The following is a 21180-nucleotide window of genomic DNA, read 5'->3' as shown; positions in this document are numbered from 1 at the left end:
TGAAGGCTTAGCTAAGACAATATGCCTAGTGCATTGTTGTTTTGTTGTTGTTTTTCTTTTTCTTTTTTCTTTTCCCATTCCTGGTGCATACCCCTTATATTGCTTATTGTGGCTGCCCTGAGTAGTAGCTGTTAGTGTGAGTTGCGGGGATGCAATCTGCAGTTCCCAGCCTGCTACGAGAATTGATGTTTTCATTTGTGAATTGACTCTTATAATTTTTATATTCTTTGCCCAAGATTTGTAAGGATTTTTTAGGCGTGTTCCCCTTTAAGATGCAAAGAACAAAGAGCCCCATCTCTAGTTTATCTCTGTACACCAAGGGCAGGAGCGAACACAGATCTTCTTGATGAATGTCAAGATATTACCTTTCCTATTTTATAGAGGTAAAAAAAAATTGAGGAACAGACTCTAAATGGTTAGTTCAAGATCACCAAATGACATTAGCCACAGAGCTAGGAAGGGGAAAATAGCTTCCTGAAATCTACACTATCCTTCTTTTTTTAATGGTACTTGTTAAATGCTTATAATAATAATAATAATAATAATAATGATTATAGTATTTGTTAAGGGCTTACTGTGTGCCAGGCACCATTCTAATCATTGGGGTAGATACAAGGCAATCGGGTTGTACATAGTCCCTGTCCCACACGGGGTTCACAGTCTTAATCCCCATTTTACAGATGAGGGAACTGAGGCACAGAGAAGTTAAGTGACTGCCTAAGGTTACACAGGAGACAAGTGGATTAGAACCCATGGGCCTTCTGACTCCCAGGCCCGTGTTCTATCCACTAGGCCATGCTGCTTCTCTAATGTACCAAGCACTTGTGTAGATATATTATAAAGAGGTTGGACACAGTCCCTGTCCCACATGGGGCTTACAGTCTAAGTAGGAGGGAATAAGATGTAATTCCCATTTCACAGATGAGAAAACTGAATCATGAAGAAATGATGTGACTTGCCTAAGGTCACACAGCAGGGAAGTGGCTGAGGCAGGATTAGGAACCCAGGTCCTCTGATTCCCAGGTCTGTGCTCATTCCACTAGGCCATTACTGCTTCTCTACCATCTATTGGTGAAACTTGTCTTGGAAATTGGGAAAGATGAAAAGGGCTAATAAAGGGACAAAAAGGAATTCACTGGGAAGCCTCTAGTCTCACAAATCATGAAGGAAGTGGACAATATGAACATGCAGTTGGTGCTCATCAATCACACAGTACTGGTTGGAGAGGACATTATTTGAAGGTTTGAGGTAGTGGAGATGTTGGAGTCCCCCCTCAGAAATGAGACTTCAGGACTGAAATCCTTCATGGAGGAATTGATTACCGTACTGGTGGCTTGAACAATGCAGTCCCTCAAGCCACTTATATTCCAGAGAAACCTTTTTTACACAGCTGGTGAAATCATTTAGATTTTGTTTCTAAAGGGTATTGTGCAAGTATAAAATATTAAGTTTCATGAAGGATTCAAATTCTCATGGACAGTATGTCCTTGTTGGAGTAGTAGAAGGAAACATTATTAATGTTAGACTATACATCACTAACGTCAAAGATGGTTGGTAAGAAGAGCAAATCAGCAAACTCTGTTTCCAAGCAATCTTATATGTAATTGACTAATAATAACAATAATCATAATAATAATTGTGGTGTTCACCACTTTGTACCAGGAACTGTTCTAAGCACTGAGGTAGATAGAAGATATTCGATCGGGTTGGACAAGTCCATGTCCCACATGGGCTCACAGCATTTTATAGATAAGGAAACTGAGTCACAGAGACATGAAGTCACACAGCAGACATGTGGTAGAGCTGGTATTAGAACTCATGACCTTCAGACTCCCAGGCCCATGCTCTATCCACTAGGTCATGCTGCTTCTCTGAAGACAAAGCACTAGACTAAACTGGACATTGCTTTGACTTGTGGGATACCTCAACTGAGACAGACCACCTGTTTTGTAAATGAATGTCTATTATATTGTACACTTATAATCATCATTGGTATTTATTGAGCACTAACTATATACAGAGCACTGTACTAAGCTTTTGGGAGACTGCAAAGCACTTGGGAGAGTGCATTCAATTGTTTACACAGATTACGCTAAATAATTTCATGTCTTTCTCTCCAGTTAGAATTTAAGCTCCAGGGAATAACTCTACTTCTTTTGTACTTTTCTAAACACTTAATATGGTACATTACACCCAGTGGGTGCTCTGTCTACACCATTACTACTACTACTAATAATAATCTCTTTGAAGTGTACCCACCTTAGAGTTGAAAATACGGGAAAGGATCTGCACTTGGGAATTTTTCTATGTTTTAACTAAAGGTGCAAGTGTGTGTAAGGAAAAAAGATTTGTAAAGTGTTCATTGTGAACAATAAATCAGTTATATTAATTAAGCACTACTCTCTTCCTTCAAAGCCCTACTGAGAGCTCACCCCCTTCAGGAGGCCTTCCCAGACTGAGCCCCCTCCTTCCTCTCCCCCTCCCCCCTTCCATCCTCCCCACCTTACCTCCTTCCCCTCCCCACAGCACCTATATATATGTATATATGTTTGTACATATTTATTACTCTATTTTACTTGTGCATATTTATTTTATTTATTTTATTTTGTTAATGTGTTTTGTTGTCTGTCTCCCCCTTCTAGACTGTGAACCCACTGTTGGGTAGGGACCATCTCTATATGGTGCCAACTTGTACTTCCCAAGCACTTAGTACAGTGCTGTGAACACAGTAAGTGCTCAATAAATACGATTGAATGAATGAATGAATGAATTTTACAGAGCACTGTGCTAAGTGCTGTGCTGCTTGTGAATGAGATGAATTGCTTGTGATTAGGTGGGCAGACCTTTTACTATTTTATCATAATATCAGTTTGCTGAGAGAATTCTACTTCTGCTGTTCCTGGCTGACGGACCCCACAAATACCCCTGTACCCCAAGTTATGGTTTAGGGGTTAACCCAGAGCTTCCCCAAGGGTTCATGGCCATCTCAGAAGAACCATTCTAGACAGAAAGTACCCAGAAAGAATCTGGACTTCTCCTTCCGTAGTTCAGGGATCATAGCAGAAGATAGTCTGGTACACCCTCAGAGTTCTGGTGTACTTGGAGAGTGACACCAGAGTCACCAAGCCACCCTTCTTTTTATGGCATTTGTTAAGTGCTTACTGTGTGTCAAGAATTGTTTAAAGGCTGGGGTAAATGCAAGTTTTTCAGTTCAGACAGAGTCTCTGTCCCACATTGGGCTCACAGTCTAACTAGGAGAGAAAACAGTATTACAACCCTTTTTTGCACTTGAGGAACCTGAGGCACAGAGAAGTGAAGAGATTTACCCAGGGTCACACAGCAGGCAAGTTGCAAAGCTGGGATTAAAACCCAATTCCTCTAACTCCCAGGCATGTGCTTTATCATCTAGGCCACACTGCTACCCTGGAGCCACTCAGGATACTGGGGGACTTAAATACACCTCAAGTCTTCAGGGTTGTTCTCACTAGGAACCTTCCTGGAACTCCTGGGAAATTTACAGGATTTCCCGACTAGACTTTAAATTTGTTGTGGTCAGGGAATTTGCTCTACCAGCTCTGTTGTGGTGTACTCTCCAAAGCTCTTAGTACAGTCATCTGGGCACATCAAGTGCTCAGTAAATACCATTGATTGATTACAATATCCCTAGGCACCAAGACCTTTGAGGCTTTCCAAGCACTGGCACTAAGGTGTGCAGCTTGACACGGGACATCTATTATGCGACAGAATCCTCAATTATAAAGAGAACTCATGTCCTGAGCCAGGATGATGGGAGGAAAGATTGTGCTGCCAGATTACTAGTCTTTAGAATATGACTAAAAAGATTTTTTTCTTCCATAAACTATTCTATAGCGGGTTGAATCTTGCTCTATTTCTGCTATGGAAAATTTTCTGAGGTGTTTTCCAGAAAATATTAATTGAAAGATATTACTTTACATTACTTATTAATAGAGGCTTGGGGTATATGTAATCAGAAAAAAAAATAAGCATTATGCCATCCTATTAGACCATCATCAATTGTAGAGACAGTATCTTACTTTACTTTCATATTCTGTCCATTTGCCCTGAACGAGGCACTCTACAGTAAATACTGTGGAAAATAAGTATCATCTTCTTTGGTGGATGTGGGCCCTCTCTGCTACACCAAAATTAAAACTCAGTGGAAAAATCTGAGATGAAGTGGATAACCCAGAGGGAAGAGGAGGCGGAACAATCAGAAGAGGGCAGAACATAATTTTGGCTTTGAAAATATCTGATCATTTCAATAAAAACAAAGTGCTAGAAAAGCATTAATTATTTTAAAAGCAATCTGTTCCTGGTTCAGCATAAAAGAAAATGAAATGGAAAACTGGGCAAACAAATATTACCTTCTACCTAAAGCCAGTACTTATTTGGGGATTTAAAATAATAGACATTGCTTTTTTCCCTGGAACCTATCCATTGATCCTTGCAGCATATTATCTTGTCCTTACAAGTAATTTATACCTGACGCTTCAGAAACAGATAGATAATGTTGGCTGTCTTCCCCAGTTAGGTCTCACACACCAGCTGTAATAAAGATCAGATGGAGAACTTGAAGTCAAGTGGCCATTCAGGGGTTTAAGAAAGACACAGAGCAAGAGGTGATGAAAATGTTACCAGTGTAAGACCCCAAAGCACCACACCAGACTGGAGTTTTGGGAGCAGTCATCCTCCTCCACCTACTTTTTCTAGTAAGATATGTATTTGAAGAGATACAGTGAGAGAGAGATTTTATCACCATTTTCCCCCTTTTTGAAAAGATTCATATTATTCCTTTTCTTGTTGAAGGATGGCTTTTTAGGGACTCCTAATTTGTAATGGATCATGAGGGTGGTTTGAGTTCTTCATTATTTGCCATCAGCTTACCAATCAGCATGGTGATTAATGATTGATTGAATGAATGAATAATAACTGTGGTATTTGTGAAGCACTTACTATGTGCCAAGCAGTGTTCTAAGCGACAAGGTAATCAGATTGTCCCATGTGGGAATCACAGTCTTCCATACCTATTTTACAGATGTGGTAACTGAAGCATAGAGAAGTTAAGTGACTTGCCCAAAGTCACACAGCTGATAAATGGCAGACTTGGGATTAGAACCCATGACCTCTGACTCCCAAGCCCGTGCTCTTGCCATTAAGCCACACTGCTTCAAGGTAGTCAGGTTGGGCAAAGTCCCTGTCCCACATGGGGCTCACAATTTGAGTCCCCATTTTACAGATGAGATAACAGGCCCAGGGAAGTTAAGTGACTTGTCCAAGGTCACACAGCAGACATGTGGCAGAGCCGGGATTAGAACCTACATCCTCTGACTCCCAGCCCCTGCTGTTAGGCCATGCTGCATCCCAAAGGTTAAGTTGCCACAAACATATCAAACTGTAAGCTCACTGTGGGCAGAGAATGTGTCTACCAGCAGTTACATTGTACTCTCCCAAGTTCTTACTGCAGTGCATACTCTCCCAAGTGCTTACTGCAGTTCTCTTGCACACAGTAAGTACTCAATAAATATGACTGATTGATTGAGTTCAATGCAAGTAAGTCACTGAGATTCTCAGTTACTGCCTCCAAATCAGAAATATACATTAATGGTGCTTACTGATTGCCTACTTTGTGAAGAACACTGCACTAAATGTTTAGAAGAGTACAATAAAAAAAGTAGAGCATGGGCCTGGGAGTCAGAGGATCTGGGTTCTAATCCTAGCTCTGCCACGTGTCTGCTGTGCCACCTTGGGAAAGTCTTTTAATTTCTCTGTGCCTGTTACTTCACCTTTAAAATGAGGATTAAGACTGTGAACCCCATGTGGAATTTGGACTATGTTCAACCTGATTATTTTGTATCTACCCCAGCACATAGTACAGTGCCTGGCACATAGTGCTCTGCATGCAGAAGTGCTCAATAAATGTCATTGAATAATAATAATAATAATAGCATTTATTAAGCGCTTACTATGTGCAAAGCACTATTCTAAGCTCTGGGGAGGTTACAGGGTCATCAGGTTGTCCCACAGGGGGCTCACAGCCTTAATCCCCATTTTACAGATGAGGTAACTGAGGCACAGAGAAGTTAAGTGATTTGACCAAAGTCACACAGCTGACAATTGGCGGAGTTGGGATTTGAACCCATGACCTGTGACTCCAAAGCCCGTGCTCTTTCCACTGAGCCATGCTGCTTCTCTGATGAAGATAGTAAGTGCTTAAAAAATACCATTAAAATAAAAGATAATTGACCCACAGTACCTCGTCTCAAGGATCTTACAGTCCAGAAGGGGCAACACATATTAAGATAAATTACAGGTAAGGGAATCAATCAGTCAATCAGTGATATTTACTAAATGCTTACTGTGTGCAGGGCACTGTACTAAGCACTGGGGGGAGTACAGTTAATAGACACAATCCCTGTCCACAATAAATTTACAGTCAGGAGAGGGAGACAGAAATTAATATAAATAAGCAACTGAGTATGAAGATCTGTCCATAAATGCTCTGAGAGGGTGGGGTGAGTGCCAGAGTGCAAAGGCATAGGTGCTGCAGTAGAGAGGGAAAACAGGGCATGAGAAGCCAGGGAAGGCTACCTGAAGATGTGATCTTGTATGCTTTAGAAGTCTGGGAGATGTAAAAGGGCCGGGAGATCCAGACAGGAAAAGCCTTGGCTGTGTATCACTTAAACACTGAGATACTCACCCCAGCTCCACAATACTTGTGTAAATATTTTTATACTCAACTAATTCTTTTATAATTAATCTATTTTAATTTCTGTCTCTAGACTTTTAAGCTCCTTGTGAACAGGGATCATATCTACCAACTCTGTTGTACTCTCTCAGGGGCTTAGTACAGTGCTCTGCAAACAGTAAGTAGTCAGGAAACATCTTTGATTGAGGTAGGGCATGAGCAAAGGGCCAGTGGGTGGGAGGGGAAGGTTGTGTGTGTGTGTGTGTGGGGAGGGAGGGAGGGAGGGAGAGAGAGAGAGAGAGAGAGAGAGAGAGAGAGAGAGAGAGAGAGAGAAGGGGAGAGGAGAGAGAGAGAGAGAGAATGAATTTAGTGGTTCTCAGCCCTCCTGTGCATGGATTCCTTGCACTCCAGCTGGTGCATCTTGTAGGGGTATTCTTATCCACTTCTGGAAAGGGATATGAGGTATTTGTTATGTGCTTATTATATGCCAGACACAGTACTAAGCTCTGGGGCAGATACAAGCTAATCAGGTTCTACACAGTCCATTTCCGTCATGGGACTCACAGTCATAATCCCCATTTTTCAGATGAAGTAACTGAGGCACAGAGAAGTGAAGTGACTTGCCCAGGGTCCCATAGCAGACAAGTGGCAGAATGGGATTAGAACCCACATCCTCTGACTCCCAGACTCAGACTCTTTCCACTAGGCCATGCTGTTCCCCACGCTTGTTAGAAGGAGTGGGGACTTTGCCTCATTCGATCAAACATGCAGCCTACTGGATCAGAGGGAAGAGGTTGACTTTAAGGCACTCAAGCAATTAGCACCCTCCCACTTCTCCACTGTCTTCTCCCACTGCTCCCAGCACACATTCTCCATTCCTCCCAACTAATAGATGTACTCCTACTCCTCATGTCTGAGTCTGGGCTCTCCCCCAAAAAATCTATTGCTCACATCTTACCTCCTGCTTTGAACTCCCTTTTCTTTTCAAATTTAGCAGAACGCAGCTCTCTCCATCTGCAAAGCCCTTTAGAAATCTTATATTCTCCTGGGGTCCCTCCTTTATAAACTGTTAGCCCCATGTGGGCCAGAGACAGTACTAGCACTGAGTAGTGCTTTACAAGTACCATCCAGAGCAACATGACCTAGTGGATAGAGCACAGGCCTGGGAGTCAGAAGGACCTGGGTTCTAATTCTGGCTCTGCCTGTTGCCTGCCATGTGACCTTGGGCAAGTCACTTAAATTCTCTGTGCTTCAGTTACTTCCTCTGTAAAATGGGGATTTAGATTGAATCCCATATGGAACAGGGACTGTGTCCAACCTGATTAGTTTGTATCTACCCCAGCACTTAGAACAGTGCTTGAAACATAGTAATTGCTTAGTAAATATCCTCATCATAATTATAATTATTACTGTTATGAAGAAAAAAGAATGAAAAGTAATCCTTCCTCATTTGTTGGTTTTTATTTTCCTCTTCTTTTATCCCTCCTACTGCCTCTGCAGCATTTCTGTGCCACTTTAGCATGTAGGTACTCACAACCTCTCATAGCACTTTAGTACGTATTTGACATACCCTCTTACTTAAGCATTAACTCAGGTACTAATCTTCTTTCCCTCCAATCTGTAATTTATTTTCCTACCTGTCTCCTTCCCTTGATCCTAAATTCTGGGAGGGTAGTTGTCAGGCCACTAATTCTAGTATGCTCTCCCGTTAACTTAAGTTCAGTGCTCCTGCTGCACACGGTGGGTACTCAATAAATACTATTGACTGGGTTACTGTTTTCTTAATTGTAAAATGGAGATAAGGTAAATCTATGAGCTAATAAAGATATTGTGTAGACTAATTAAATTCAGTGGGTAACACAGTGGGAAAGTGGAAATAATTACAAAATGCAGTATATATGTTAGGGATTCGTCAAATAGTATTTAGAGCCTCATACCTTTCACTTTTGTATGATCTTGTGACAACATATAATTTTGTTATGCCATGGGTTGGGATTTTTTTCACAGTGAATGGTTACTTCCTACACTTAAAATTTTATAAAACAGTTTGATGAGCTCACATAGCATTTCATTCAGCTATTATAGCAATTGTTTGTTTTGCTTTGTTATAAAGATTCCCAACAGTCTTTCTATTGTAAACTTCAGTTACTATGTAACTAATACATTCCTAACTATATCTCTTCACCTAGAAAACCAACATGGCCTAGTGGAAAGAGTGTGGGCCTCAAAGCTAGACGACCTAGATTCTAATCCAGTTTCTGCCACTTGTCTGCTGTATAAACATGGGCAAGTCACTTAACTTCTCTATGCCTCAGTTTTCCCATCTGTAAAATGGGGATTATGTCCTACTCCTTCTTACCTAGACTGTTAGCCCCATGTGGGATGGGGACTGTGTCCAACCTGGATAACCTTGTATTTATCCCAGTGCTTAGAACTGTGCTTACCACATAGCACTTAACAATCACCATAATTAAATTTTTAACCTACAGTCATTGTTCCCTGTTCTAGCCAGCTGATTTCTACTTGTTGTTCACTGTTCCAGATTCTGGGCCCTGGCTGACCTATAACAGGAATACTATTCCTCTACCTATTGTCTTAACTCCACCTATCTGTTTTTAAGATTCGGCTTGAAACATGTCCCTTCTGAGAGGCTTCCTAAATTAATTCAAGATTGAAAGCTTCCATCATCCCCAGGCTGCATAAACTGTTTAAAGGGTTTTCTACTCCATTTCCTGATTTGAGTGGAACACTTCATTCATTCTTTCTGTCCCCGATCTATTTTACAGGAGTTGGGTAAATTTAATTCTCCACCCCCCTCCCCATTTTGTTTCATTGTTTCAGAAGCACTGAATATAGTTAATAGCTTTTAGCAAGGGGAGGACCAAACACACCGTGATGTTTTTGGTTTCCTCAGACAGTCAACCATATGTGTGTATTTTGATTCCTTTTTAACAGGTGGCCATCACAGTGTGGTATGGAATAAGCATCTGTGTTCTGGTCATGCACATGCATCTCCAGGCACAGGGATTCTTGAGTTCTTAAATTTAAGGCCTGTTGCGGGCAGGGAACATGTCTGCCAACTCTGTTGTATTGTACTCTCCCAAGCACTTAGTACAATTCTCTGCACATAGTAAGTGCTGTAAAAATTCAGTTGATAACAGAGTAATGTCACATCATCCATACCTGCATGCTTGCTAAAGATCTGAAAAGCATGATGGCCTCATGGAAAGGGCCCGGACCTGGGAGTTGGGGGACCCGGGTTCTTTCCCAGCTCCACCAATTGCCTATGTGCGACCTTGGGTAAGTCATTTAACTTCTCTGTGCCTCTATTTCCTCAACCGTAAAGTGAGGATAAAATACCTATTCCCCCTTTTCTGTAGGCTGTGAGTCCTATGTAGGACACAGGGAGGGTGTCCGACCTGATTACCTTGTATGTACCTTAGTGCCTAGTACAGTACTTTGCAGTACAGCAAGCCCTTAACAAATACTACATTTATTATTGCTATTAAAGACCTGGAAAACAAAATGATCCCACCCTAAATGTTTCAATCCACTTTCAGAAATGAGACAGAAATAGTACAGCCACTATTTCTGAATTAGCATATACAGCTTTTGAACAAGTTTATCAAGGACTCAATTTCCAATACATAAAAAATTGCTGCACTTGTGCATTTGGGTTTGAACAAATGAAGTTGGAAGTCTACCAAGGAATTCTGCTTTACTCTTTGGAAGAGACTCTCTGAATTCTGAAAGCATGCCAAATGGAAGAGTTTGAAACTTTTATCTTTGACTGTAGCCAGAATTGCACATACAGGTTCTGGGTATGCAAGGAAGCAATAGTTGTTAGCCTGGAGGTGTACCCCTGTGCCTTCAGGAGTGTTTTGAAGAAGTCCCACAAGGGCCTAGGGATAGAATTACTGCAGAGAGAGCCTTTTTGTGCAGAGATTCTTTTTTCCCTTTTTGGCATTATTTAGTTTAATTATTTTCTTAACTCCTGCCTTTGTTCTTCTCAGAGCAACTTAAACTCTTTCCTCTTGAATCTGTGTGAATCACAAGAAGAATTATTTCTCTTTTCCAGTGGTTTCTTATCTGCCGTAAAAATTGTTTAAAATCAAGTCTTACCTCCAGTGGATTCATTCATTCATTCAGTCATATTTATTGAGCGCTTACTGTGTGCAGAGCACTGTATTAAGCACTTGGGAAGTACAAGTTGTACATTGCCTCATTAAATGGAAACTCCTTACCCTCAGTTTTAAGGCACTCAGTCAGCTCTCCCCACTCCTACCTTACTTTCCTGATTTCCTACTACAACCCAACCTGCACACTTTATTCTTCTATCACCAAACTACTCCTTGATCCCATCTGTCTTGCCGCAGATCCCTTGTCTACGTCCTCCCTCTAGCCTGCAACTCCTTCCTACTTCATATCTAACAGTTCACCAGTCTCCCCAACTACCAAGCCCTCCTAAAATCACATCTCCTCTGAGGACTTCCCTGACTAAACCCTTATTTCTTTTTCCCTCCCTCCCCTTTGTGTTGACTATGTCCTTGACTGTGTATCTCTTAAGCACTTGATACTCACCTCAGCCCTGCAACACTTACATATCCTTATATGCTACTAATTCCTGTACATATAGTTTAGTATCTGTTTCTACCTGTAAGTGCTTGTGGGAAGCAATCGTGTCTACCAACTCTACTGTGTTTTTCTTATCCAAGCGCTGAGTACAATCCTCTGCACACAGTATGTGTTCAGTAAGCACCATTGACTGATTGGTTGATTTACCATAATGTGGTTTGCTTGGTTTTTTTGTTCTAGCAACAAATGGTACAATTTGGATTGTTAAGCACTGTAATGAACACAGAAATACTAACAATGGTATTGCTTTTCAAATGCCAACTGAATTCAAGTAATTTTTTTCCGTTTATTTTGTTTTCGTTTTAGCTCCAAGGGGGAAGCGAGGGTGGAAAACCTTTTATGCTGTGCTGAAGGGAACAGTTCTTTACTTACAAAAGGTAAAAACAATAACTTTCTATGTAACCTTAATTATACCAAGCGCACAAAAAAGATGCTTTGTACAAGTCACCTTGTGAAGGTTAAAAAAATCACATTCCTAAATTTTCTCATGCCAATGAACTGTTTAGATGTCTGATTTAATGATTTTAGTTACTTTTATTTAGAATTGTCTATAATTTGATTGTATTTAATTTCAGCTTCCTTGCACTGGAAAGGAAAAGGGATAAGAATTGCAATATAGCAAATTTCTCAACTATTTTTACTGGGAAAAATAAGTCTCTCCTTGAGCAAATCTTGCGAGAGTTTCTATGGTTATGCATTGTTTCCATGCAACTAAAGTTAGAGATGTCAGGTACTGGTAAGATGTGTTCCAAGTGAGAGATTTTTTTTATTGTGTGGGCCCTGACTATCATTTTTAAACTCAGCAAATAAGGTTTCATCTGATTGATTAATTTTCTGTGTCAGAGTAACTAAAAAATTTTTTTTGGCATGAGCCATTCTTCACCTTGTTGTGGCTTGGAAATTTGTTATCTGGACTTTTGCATTCTTGGAAGTTACCGGGTTGATGCATTCTCCAGTCAATGGTATTTATGAAGTGCTTACTCTATGCATAGCATGGTACTAAGCGCTAAGAGAGTTCATTACAACAGAGTTGGTAGACATGTTCCCTGCCCACAAGGATCTTAAGTCAGAGCACCTCCTAAGGAGAGTTAGGGGTGGGTTACAGAGAGGTGGGGTGAAAAAGGGGAAAGATAGTGTTGACTTCAGCACCTGACATTCACTCTGCTGCCCGGATTATCTTTGTACAGAAAGGCTCTGGGAATGTCACTCCCCTCCTCAAAAATCTCCGGTGGTTGCCTGTCAACCTACGAATCAAGCAAAAACTCCTCACTCTTGGCTTCAAGTCTCTCCATCACCTCGCCCCCCTCCTACCTCACCTCCCTTCTCTCCTTCTACAGCCCAGCCTGCACCCTCTGCTCCACTGCCGCTAACCTCCTCACTGTGCCTCGTTCTTGCCCGTCCTGCCGTCAACCCCTGGCCCATGTCCTTCCTCTGGCCTGGAATGCCCTCCCTCCACATATCCGCCAAACTAGCTCTTTTCCTCCCTTCAAAGCCCTACTGAGAACTCACCTCCTCCAAGAGGCCTTCCCAGTCTGAGCCTCCTTTTTCCTCTCCTTCTCCCCATCCCCCCGCCCTACCTTCATCCCCTCCCCACAGCACTTGTATATATTTGTACAGATTTACTACTCTATTCATTTTTACTTGTACATATTTACTATTCTACGTATTTTGTTAATGATGTGCATATAGCTATAATTCTACTTGTTCTGATTATTTTGACACCTATCTATATGTTTTGCTTTGTTGTCTGTCTCCCCCTTATAGGCTGTGAGCCTATTGTTGGGTAGGGACCATCTCTATATGTTCCCAACTTGTACTTCCCAAGCACTTAGTACAGTGCTCTGCACACAGTAAGCACTCAATAAATGCGATTGAATGAATGAATGAGAGTAAAATTCAACAATAAACAGACACAACAAGCTTAGTCTTTAAAGTAGTTTCTGTTTGAGGAGGTGGATGCATAACCACTGGAGGTTCTTGGGAGTGTACAGTACAAAAGAGTTGGTAGACATGTTCCTTGCCCACAAGGAGCTTACAGTCCAGAAGGGCAGGCAGACATTAATATAAATTATGGATATGTACATAAGGGCTGTGGGGCTTGGGTTCAACTCTGGGTACATAAGCAATATGGAAGGGAGTAGGAAAGACCTCTTGGAGATTTGATTTTAATTAAGGCTTTGAAGGTGGCGGGAGTGGTAAAATAGCCACCCCTCTCTTCCCATGATTCTTCTCCTTAGGTTAATTTTGATTTTTACTTTTGCAAAGTAACATGCAGTTGGCTCTCCCCTAGAAAAAAAAGGAATCAAACACTTTCTGCCATCAGGGCTACCTTCCAACAAGGGTTAGGCCATATTTCCATAGGGGTGTAGGGGAAACTTTCTCCTCTTTGCTAGGACCTGGAGAGAGAAAAATGAGCTCTTTCTAGACCTAAAATGCCAGTGTTGCTCTGAAAAACAGCATAATGTGGCAGGGATAAGCCGAGACCACTTGGGCTGCACAGGTAACCTCATTGTTGAAAGTTTCTCCAACAGTATGATTGATAGGGTAGCAGGACTCCCACTGGTCACTTCGGCTCTGCAGCTGCAGTTAGAAGGCCCAGTTAAATTAAAACCTGATGACCCAACAGACTTCCTACCCTCTCAGGTTCTTCCTATCCCAGTTGCTGAAAAGGAAAATGATGTCATGGTAGAGATCTGGATAGAGGCCCTGGAAGGTGGTGGATAATCAGTGGTATTTACTGAGCACTTACTGTGTGCAGAGCACTGTACTAAGCATATAGTGCAACAGAATTAGAAGAAAGGTTCCCTGCCCATAAGGAGCTTACAGTCTAGAGAGGGAGACAAATGTCAATATAAATAATATACAATATCTAATTTAAAGATCTGTAAATAAATGCTGTGAAGTTGGGGTGAATATCAAATGTCCAAAGGTCACAGATTCAAGTGCATAGATGACACAGTCCTGGGGAAAAGAGGGCTTGATTGGGGAAGGCCTCCTGGGAGGAGATGTGACCTTAATAATGCTTTGAAGTTGTGGTCTGGCATATATGAAGAGGGAGCTAGTTCCAGGGGACAGCTGGAGAAAATCCATTGACCTGGGGAAAGTCGTGATCAGTGCATCAAAGGCATTTGCACAAATGCTGGATCAAAGGGAATTGATGTCCAATCTCAAGGTTGACAGGAAGTTGGGCCCAGCATTGAGTGGATCATTTCAGGCTGTCAGACAAATAAGGCCTGCAGGGAGGAACAGCTTCTCCAGAGAGCCTAGCTGTTCCCAAAACACCACCCTAGCCAACAGCGTTCTCACCTACCAAAAATGTGTTTATTTCCTGCATTTCATTCTAAGGGAACTAGAAGTGCCAAGGGCTATGGGCTGTACTGTCTTGCTGCTTTTTCTTATTCCCAGTTCTTATCCAAATTTGCAGCACCTCCTAGAGGTGCCATATTGCATTTATGGAAGATTTCATAAAATAAAACTTTTTCGTTGAAATTGTGACATTAAGGAAGTACTAGCTATGCCTGTGTAGGAGAGTGCAAAATAAAACAGAATTGTCAGCTTGGTGTTTAATTTGAATAAATGAAAATGCCAACATGATTGGAATGTATCTGTTGAAGATGGGATGGAGCCAGATAAGAGGAGTTGACACTAATTTCAGAATTAAATCAGTGTTCCTCCTTACTGTCTGTGTGCTTATGGGCAGGGAACTTGTCTGCTAATTCTGTTGTATGGTACTCTCCCAAGTGCTTAGTACACCATTCTGCAAATTGTAAGCACTCAATGAATACCACTGATTGATTTGAGGGGAAAAAGTGAGGCAGGAAGAAACACAGAAGAAGCAGACTGATGAATGTATGCAGGTCTATGAAACCCATGGCAATTTAAATGATACCTAATGTTTAGTCTGAAAAGTCAGAAGGACCCACTAAAGAGGCTGTAAATTGACTGTGAGTTTTTGTATTATTTCCTTTGCTTATAACTGAAGTGGTCATGTTCCCCATTCTGAGGTATGTGAACATCTTTACTTGTCAGGGTCTTGAATGTCCAAGGTTAAAGAAGCAGTGTTTCTGCTCTGACTCTGAATTGGAATGATTTCAAAATATCAGACTGATCTTTCCTCATGGTCCTTCCCAAAGGTGAGGGTAATTTTTGGACAGCACCACCATCTTTCCTGCCTCACAAGCCATAACCTTGGTGTTATCCTTGACTCTTTTCTTTCATTCAACCCACATACTCAATATATCACTAAATCCTGTCGGTTCAACCTTCACAACAACATCGCTAAATTCTTCCCTTTTCTCTCTAACCAAAGTGCTACCACATTAACCTAAGCACTTATCCTATCCCACCTTAATTATTATAATAATTATTATTAATAATAATAATAATAATGGCATCTGTTAAGAGCTTACTATGTGCCAAGCACTGTTCTAAGCACTGGGGTAGTTTCAAGGTAATCAGGTTGGACACAGTCCCTATCCCACATGAGGCTCAGGCTCACACTCTTAATACCCATTTTACAGATGAGGGCACTGAGGCATTGAGAAGTTAAGTGACTTGCTCAAAGTCACACAACCGACAAGTGGCAGTGCTGGGATTAGAACCGACCACCTCTGACTCCCAAGCCCATACTCTTGCCAATAGGCTACACCTGCTGATCTCCCTGGCTCCTCTCTCCCCTCACACCAGTCCAAAGTTCACTCTGCTTCCCAGATCATTTCTCTACAAAAATGTTCAGTCCATTTTTACCACTCCTCAAGAACCACCAGTGGTTGCCCAACCACCTCCACATCAAACTGAACCTCCTTAGCATTGGCTTTAAAGAACTCAATCACCTTGCCCCCTCCTATCTCACCTTGCTACTCTCCTACTACAACCCAGCCCACACACTTTGGTCCTTTTATTGCCAACCTACTCAATGTACTTTGATCTCAGTTACCTTGCCACCAACCTCTCGCCCACATTCTGCTTCTGGCCCTAACTTTCCCATCTCTGTTGACGGCACACCATCCTTCCCGTCTCACAAGCCCGCAACCTCGGTGTCATCCTCGACTCCGCTCTCTCATTCACCCCTCACATCCAAGCCGTCACCAAAACCTGCCGGTCTCAGCTCCGCAACATTGCCAAGATCCGCCCTTTCCTCTCCATCCAAACTGCTACCCTGCTCATTCAAGCTCTCATCCTATCCCGTCTGGACTACTGCACTAGCCTTCTCTCTGATCTCCCATCCTCGTGTCTCTCTCCACTTCAATCCATACTTCATGCTGCTGCCCGGATTATCTTTGTCCAGAAACGCTCTGGACATATTACTCCCCTCCTCAAAAACCTCCAATGGCTACCGATCAATCTGCGCATCAAGCAGAAACTCCTCACCCTGGGCTTCAAGGCTCTCCATCACCTCGCCCCCTCCTACCTCACCTCCCTTCTCTCCTTCTACTGCCCAGCCCGCACCCTCCGCTCCTCCACCACTAATCTCCTCACTGTACCTCGCTCTCGCCTGTCCCGCCGTCGACCCCCGGCCCACGTCATCCCCCGGGCCTGGAATGCCCTCCCTCTGCCCATCCGCCAAGCTAGCTCTCTTACTCCCTTCAAGGCCCTGCTGAGAGCTCACCTCCTCCAGGAGGCCTTCCCAGACTGAGCCCCTTCTTTCCTCTCCCCTCGTCCCCCTCTCCATCCCCCCGTCTTACCTCCTTCCCTTCCCCACAGCACCTGTATATATGTATATATGGTTGTACATATTTATTACTCTATTTATTTATTTATTTTACTTGTACATTTCTATCCTACTTATTTTATTTTGTTGGTATGTTTGGTTCTGTTCTCTGTCTCCCCCTTTTAGACTGTGAGCCCACTGTTGGGTAGGGACTGTCTCTATGTGATGCCAATTTGTACTTCCCAAGCGCTTAGTACAGTGCTCTGCACATAGTAAGCGCTCAATAAATACGATTGATTGATTGATTGATTGATTGATTGATTCTGGCCTGGAGCATCCTCCCTCTTCATATCTGACAAATAATTTATCTCTCCACCTTCAAAGTCTTCTTGAAAGCACATCTTCTCCAGAAGGCCTTCCCTGACTAAGCCCTCATTTCCTCTTTTCCCACTCCCTTCTCTGTCATCACTCTTACTTGCTCCTTTTATTCACCCTTCCCTCGGCCCCACAGCATTTATGTACATATCCATAATTTATTTATATTAATGTCTTCCTCCTCCTCTAGACTGTGAGCCCATTATGGCCAGGGAGTGTGTCTACCAACTCTGATATATTGTACTCTCTCAAGCACTTAGTACAGTGCTCTTCACAAAGTAAGTGCTCAATAGATATGATTGATTGATTGGATGGGTTCAGCCATTGGTGCCCTTTCACCCCAAACCCTTTCATATTTGACTTCACAGTAGCCCTGTGAGATAGAAAGGAGCAGTGACAGAAATTCTTGACATTTCTTGCATGAAGCAGCTGGGTATAGATTTACCTAATGTGACCGAGAATCTTTAGAAAGCCAGAACTAGAATCCACTTTTCTGCCTCCTTGCCTTTTACTCTTTCCAACAGACTTTAGTGGGCTGGCTTCCCAACCAAGCAAGCCCATTAAAATCCTCTGGTAACCATTCACCAGCCTCATAAATCCATCCTGTCAAATCCCTAATCCCTCAGTTGACACTCCTTATGGTCTCTTCATAGATGAGTGAAGTTTCCAAATTACTGAACTATAACACTGAAGGTGTCATTTAGTAATAGCTTAAATGCAACCTCTGCCTCTGAATACTCTAATCCGGTTCTTTTTCATCCAGAAATCAATCAATCAATCAGTCGTACAAGGTAATCGGGTTGAACACATCCCCTGTCCCACATAGGGTTCATGGTTTTAATCTTCATTTATCAGATGAAGTAACTGAGGCACAGAGAAGTTAAGTGACTTGCCCAAGGTCAAAAAGCCAACAATGATTGTGATAGTATTTGTTAAGCACTTACTATGTGCCAAGCAGTGTTCTGAGCACTGGGGTAGATGCAAGGTAAATACGATAAATACGATTGATGATTTATTGAGTGCTTACTGTGTGCAGAGCACTGTACTAAGCACTTGGGAAGTACAAGTTGGCAACATATAGAGACGGTCCCTACCCAACAGTGGGCTCACAGTCTAGAAGGGGGAAAGTCCTATAACTATAGGAATGTGGTGTTAAGATTCCTTAATAATATTTGTCCTGAAGATCAAAGGTCAGAGTAGTAAGGTGGAGAGTTATGAACAGCATTTTGTGGGTGGCAGCAGCATGACAGCTCTTTATAAAGTTTCCACCTACGTTTGCTCTCCTTCCTTAAACAGTTTTTTGGGCACCTACTTATTGTGTTGTCACCACTTCCATTTAAAAAGGTTTTATAATTTTTAAATTATATTTAATAAGCAATTACAGTTCCAGGCACTGTATTAAGTGCTGGGGTAGATACAAGGTAATCGGGTTGAACACATCCCCTGTCCCACATAGGGTTCATGGTTTTAATCTTCATTTATCAGATGAAGTAACTGAGGCACAGAGAAGTTAAGTGACTTGCCCAAGGTCAAAAAGCCAACAATGATGGTGATAGTATTTGTTAAGCACTTACTATGTGCCAAGCACTGTTCTGAGCACTGGGGTAGATGCCAGGTAATCAGGTTGTCCCACATGGGGCCCACAGACTTAATCGCCATTTTACAGATGAGGTCACTGAGGCACAGAGAAGTTAAGTGACTTGCCCAAAGTCACACAGCTGATAAGTGACAGAGCTGGGATTAGAATCCACAACCTCTGACTCCCAAGGCCAGGATCTTTCCACTAAGCCACGCTGCTTCTCTTAGTGTCAGAGCTGGTAGTAGAACCCAGGCCCTCTGACTCCCAGGTCCAGGCTCTTTACACTAAGCCATTTTGCATCTCTGTAGAAAGAAAGCACATGCCCAAGTTCCTTATATCAATACTAATAATAGTATTTAAGTACTTACTATGTGCCATTCACTATACTAAGTGCTGGAGTATTGTATGTACTATATAATCAAAGTGGACACTGTCCCTGTCTCTCAAAAGGCTCATACTCTAGGAGTGTGGGAGACCAGGTATTTTATCCCCATTTTACAGATGGAGGTATCTGAGGCACAGGGAAGTTAGGTGACTTACCCAAGGTCATATCGCAGACAAGTATCAGAGGCAGGATTATGATGATGATGATGGCATTTATTAAGCACTTATTATGTGCAAAGCACTGTTGTAAACGCTGGGGTAATAATAATGGCATTTATTAAGCATTTACTATGTGCAAAGCACTGTTCTAAGAGCTGGGGAGGTAACAAGGTGATCAGGTTGTCCCACGGGGGGCTCACAGTCTTCATCCCCATTTTACAGATGAGGTAACTGAGGCACAGAGAAGTTAAGTGACTTTCCCAAAGTCACATAGCTGACAAGTGGTGGAGCCAGGATTTGAACCCATGACCTCTGACTCCAAAGCCCGAGCTCTTTCCACTGAGCCATGCTGCTTACAACTCCAGGAGTTGCCTGACACCCAAGCTTTTGGTCTTTCCACTAGACAACTTAAGTTGTTTTCGTAAGGCAGGAACACAGGAGTCTTTACAGCTCTAATGAAAACTTTCATAGGTGAGAGTGCTCAGGACTCAGGAATTTGGAGAATGCAAAAAGTTCTTGTGCTTTACTGTGGACAGATGAAACTGAGGCAGATCCTTTCCTAGACTGCTAGCTTCCCAGTGCACTCCACATTGTTCCTGGAATGGTGTTTGTTAGTATAAACTGTAAGCTCATTTTGGGCAGGGAATGTGTCTACCAACTCCTATTATCTTGTAATATTGTACTCATCCAAGTGCTCAGTACAGTGCCCTGCACAAAGTAAGCATTCAGTAATTACAATTGATTGATTAGAGCTATTTCTCCATTTTTCCCCAGAACAGTATCACTACATTATAACCCTCTAGACTGTAAACTCCTTCTGGACTGTAAGCTCCTTGTTGGCAGGGAATGTTTATGTTTATTGTTATGTTGTACTCTCCCAGGTGCTTAATACAGTGCTCTTCACATAGCAAGCGCTCAGTAAATATGATTGAATGAATCAGCAGCCTATGTTAAAAAATGAGATGCACCAGAGGTGACAGCTGCTACTTCTCACACTATACTGTTCCTTCAGTACATAGCCACAATTTATTTATATTAATGTCTGTCTCCCCCTCTAGACTGTAAGCTTGTTGTGTGCAGGAAATGTATTTGCCAACTCTGTTATATTGTACTCTCCCAAGCCATTAATACAATACTCTGCACACAATGTCTTCAAAAAAATGCAATTTATTGACTGATTGAATTGCTTCCCATTGTTTATTCACTGTTTTTAATTGAGAGTCCTTGATGACTGAATTTACCAGAGACAGTATGCTTTCTTTCAGCTATCATGTTCTCTTCCTCAGGGGCATCAGCAGTGATCTTGAAAGAAGCCGACGGGCATTTCATTTTCAGTTTAGAGTTCATACTGAGATCACAATTGGAACTGGTAGAGAGATTTACACGGGCAACCATTGGTTTTCACAGTCCATTAGTGGTAGCACTGTACCAAGCACTTGAGAAATTACAAGACAATAGAGTTGGTAAACAATCCCTATCCATAAGGAGTTTGCATTCTAGTGGAGAGTTTGTAGTCTAGTGCAAGGGAGACAGGTGCTACCAACGTAATCAGTCAGTGGTATTTACCGAGTGCTTATTATGTGCAGAGCACTATACTAAGTGTGTGGGAGATTACAATACAACAGAGTTGGTAGAAATATTCCCTGCCCACAAGGTGTAATGAGTGTTCCTCTTATTTGTGAATAGCTTCTG

General features: G+C 42.1%; 1 protein-coding gene across 2 annotated transcripts in view; it reads left to right on the top strand.

Annotated features, from left to right (window-relative positions):
* Positions 1-21180, top strand: part of PSD3 (pleckstrin and Sec7 domain containing 3) — a 417136-nt gene that overhangs the window by 324660 nt on the left and 71296 nt on the right. For both annotated transcript variants that reach the window (XM_038746337.1, XM_038746336.1), the window contains exon 12: positions 11648-11718. In XM_038746337.1, the coding sequence (XP_038602265.1) occupies positions 11648-11718 (71 nt within the window). The remainder of the gene's footprint in view (positions 1-11647; positions 11719-21180) is intronic.

Source organism: Tachyglossus aculeatus, chromosome 5 (assembly GCF_015852505.1).
Source record: "Tachyglossus aculeatus isolate mTacAcu1 chromosome 5, mTacAcu1.pri, whole genome shotgun sequence".
Classification (NCBI taxonomy): domain Eukaryota; kingdom Metazoa; phylum Chordata; class Mammalia; order Monotremata; family Tachyglossidae; genus Tachyglossus; species Tachyglossus aculeatus.
Note: the sequence above shows the minus strand (reverse complement) of the source record. Positions and strands in the feature narration are given on the sequence as shown.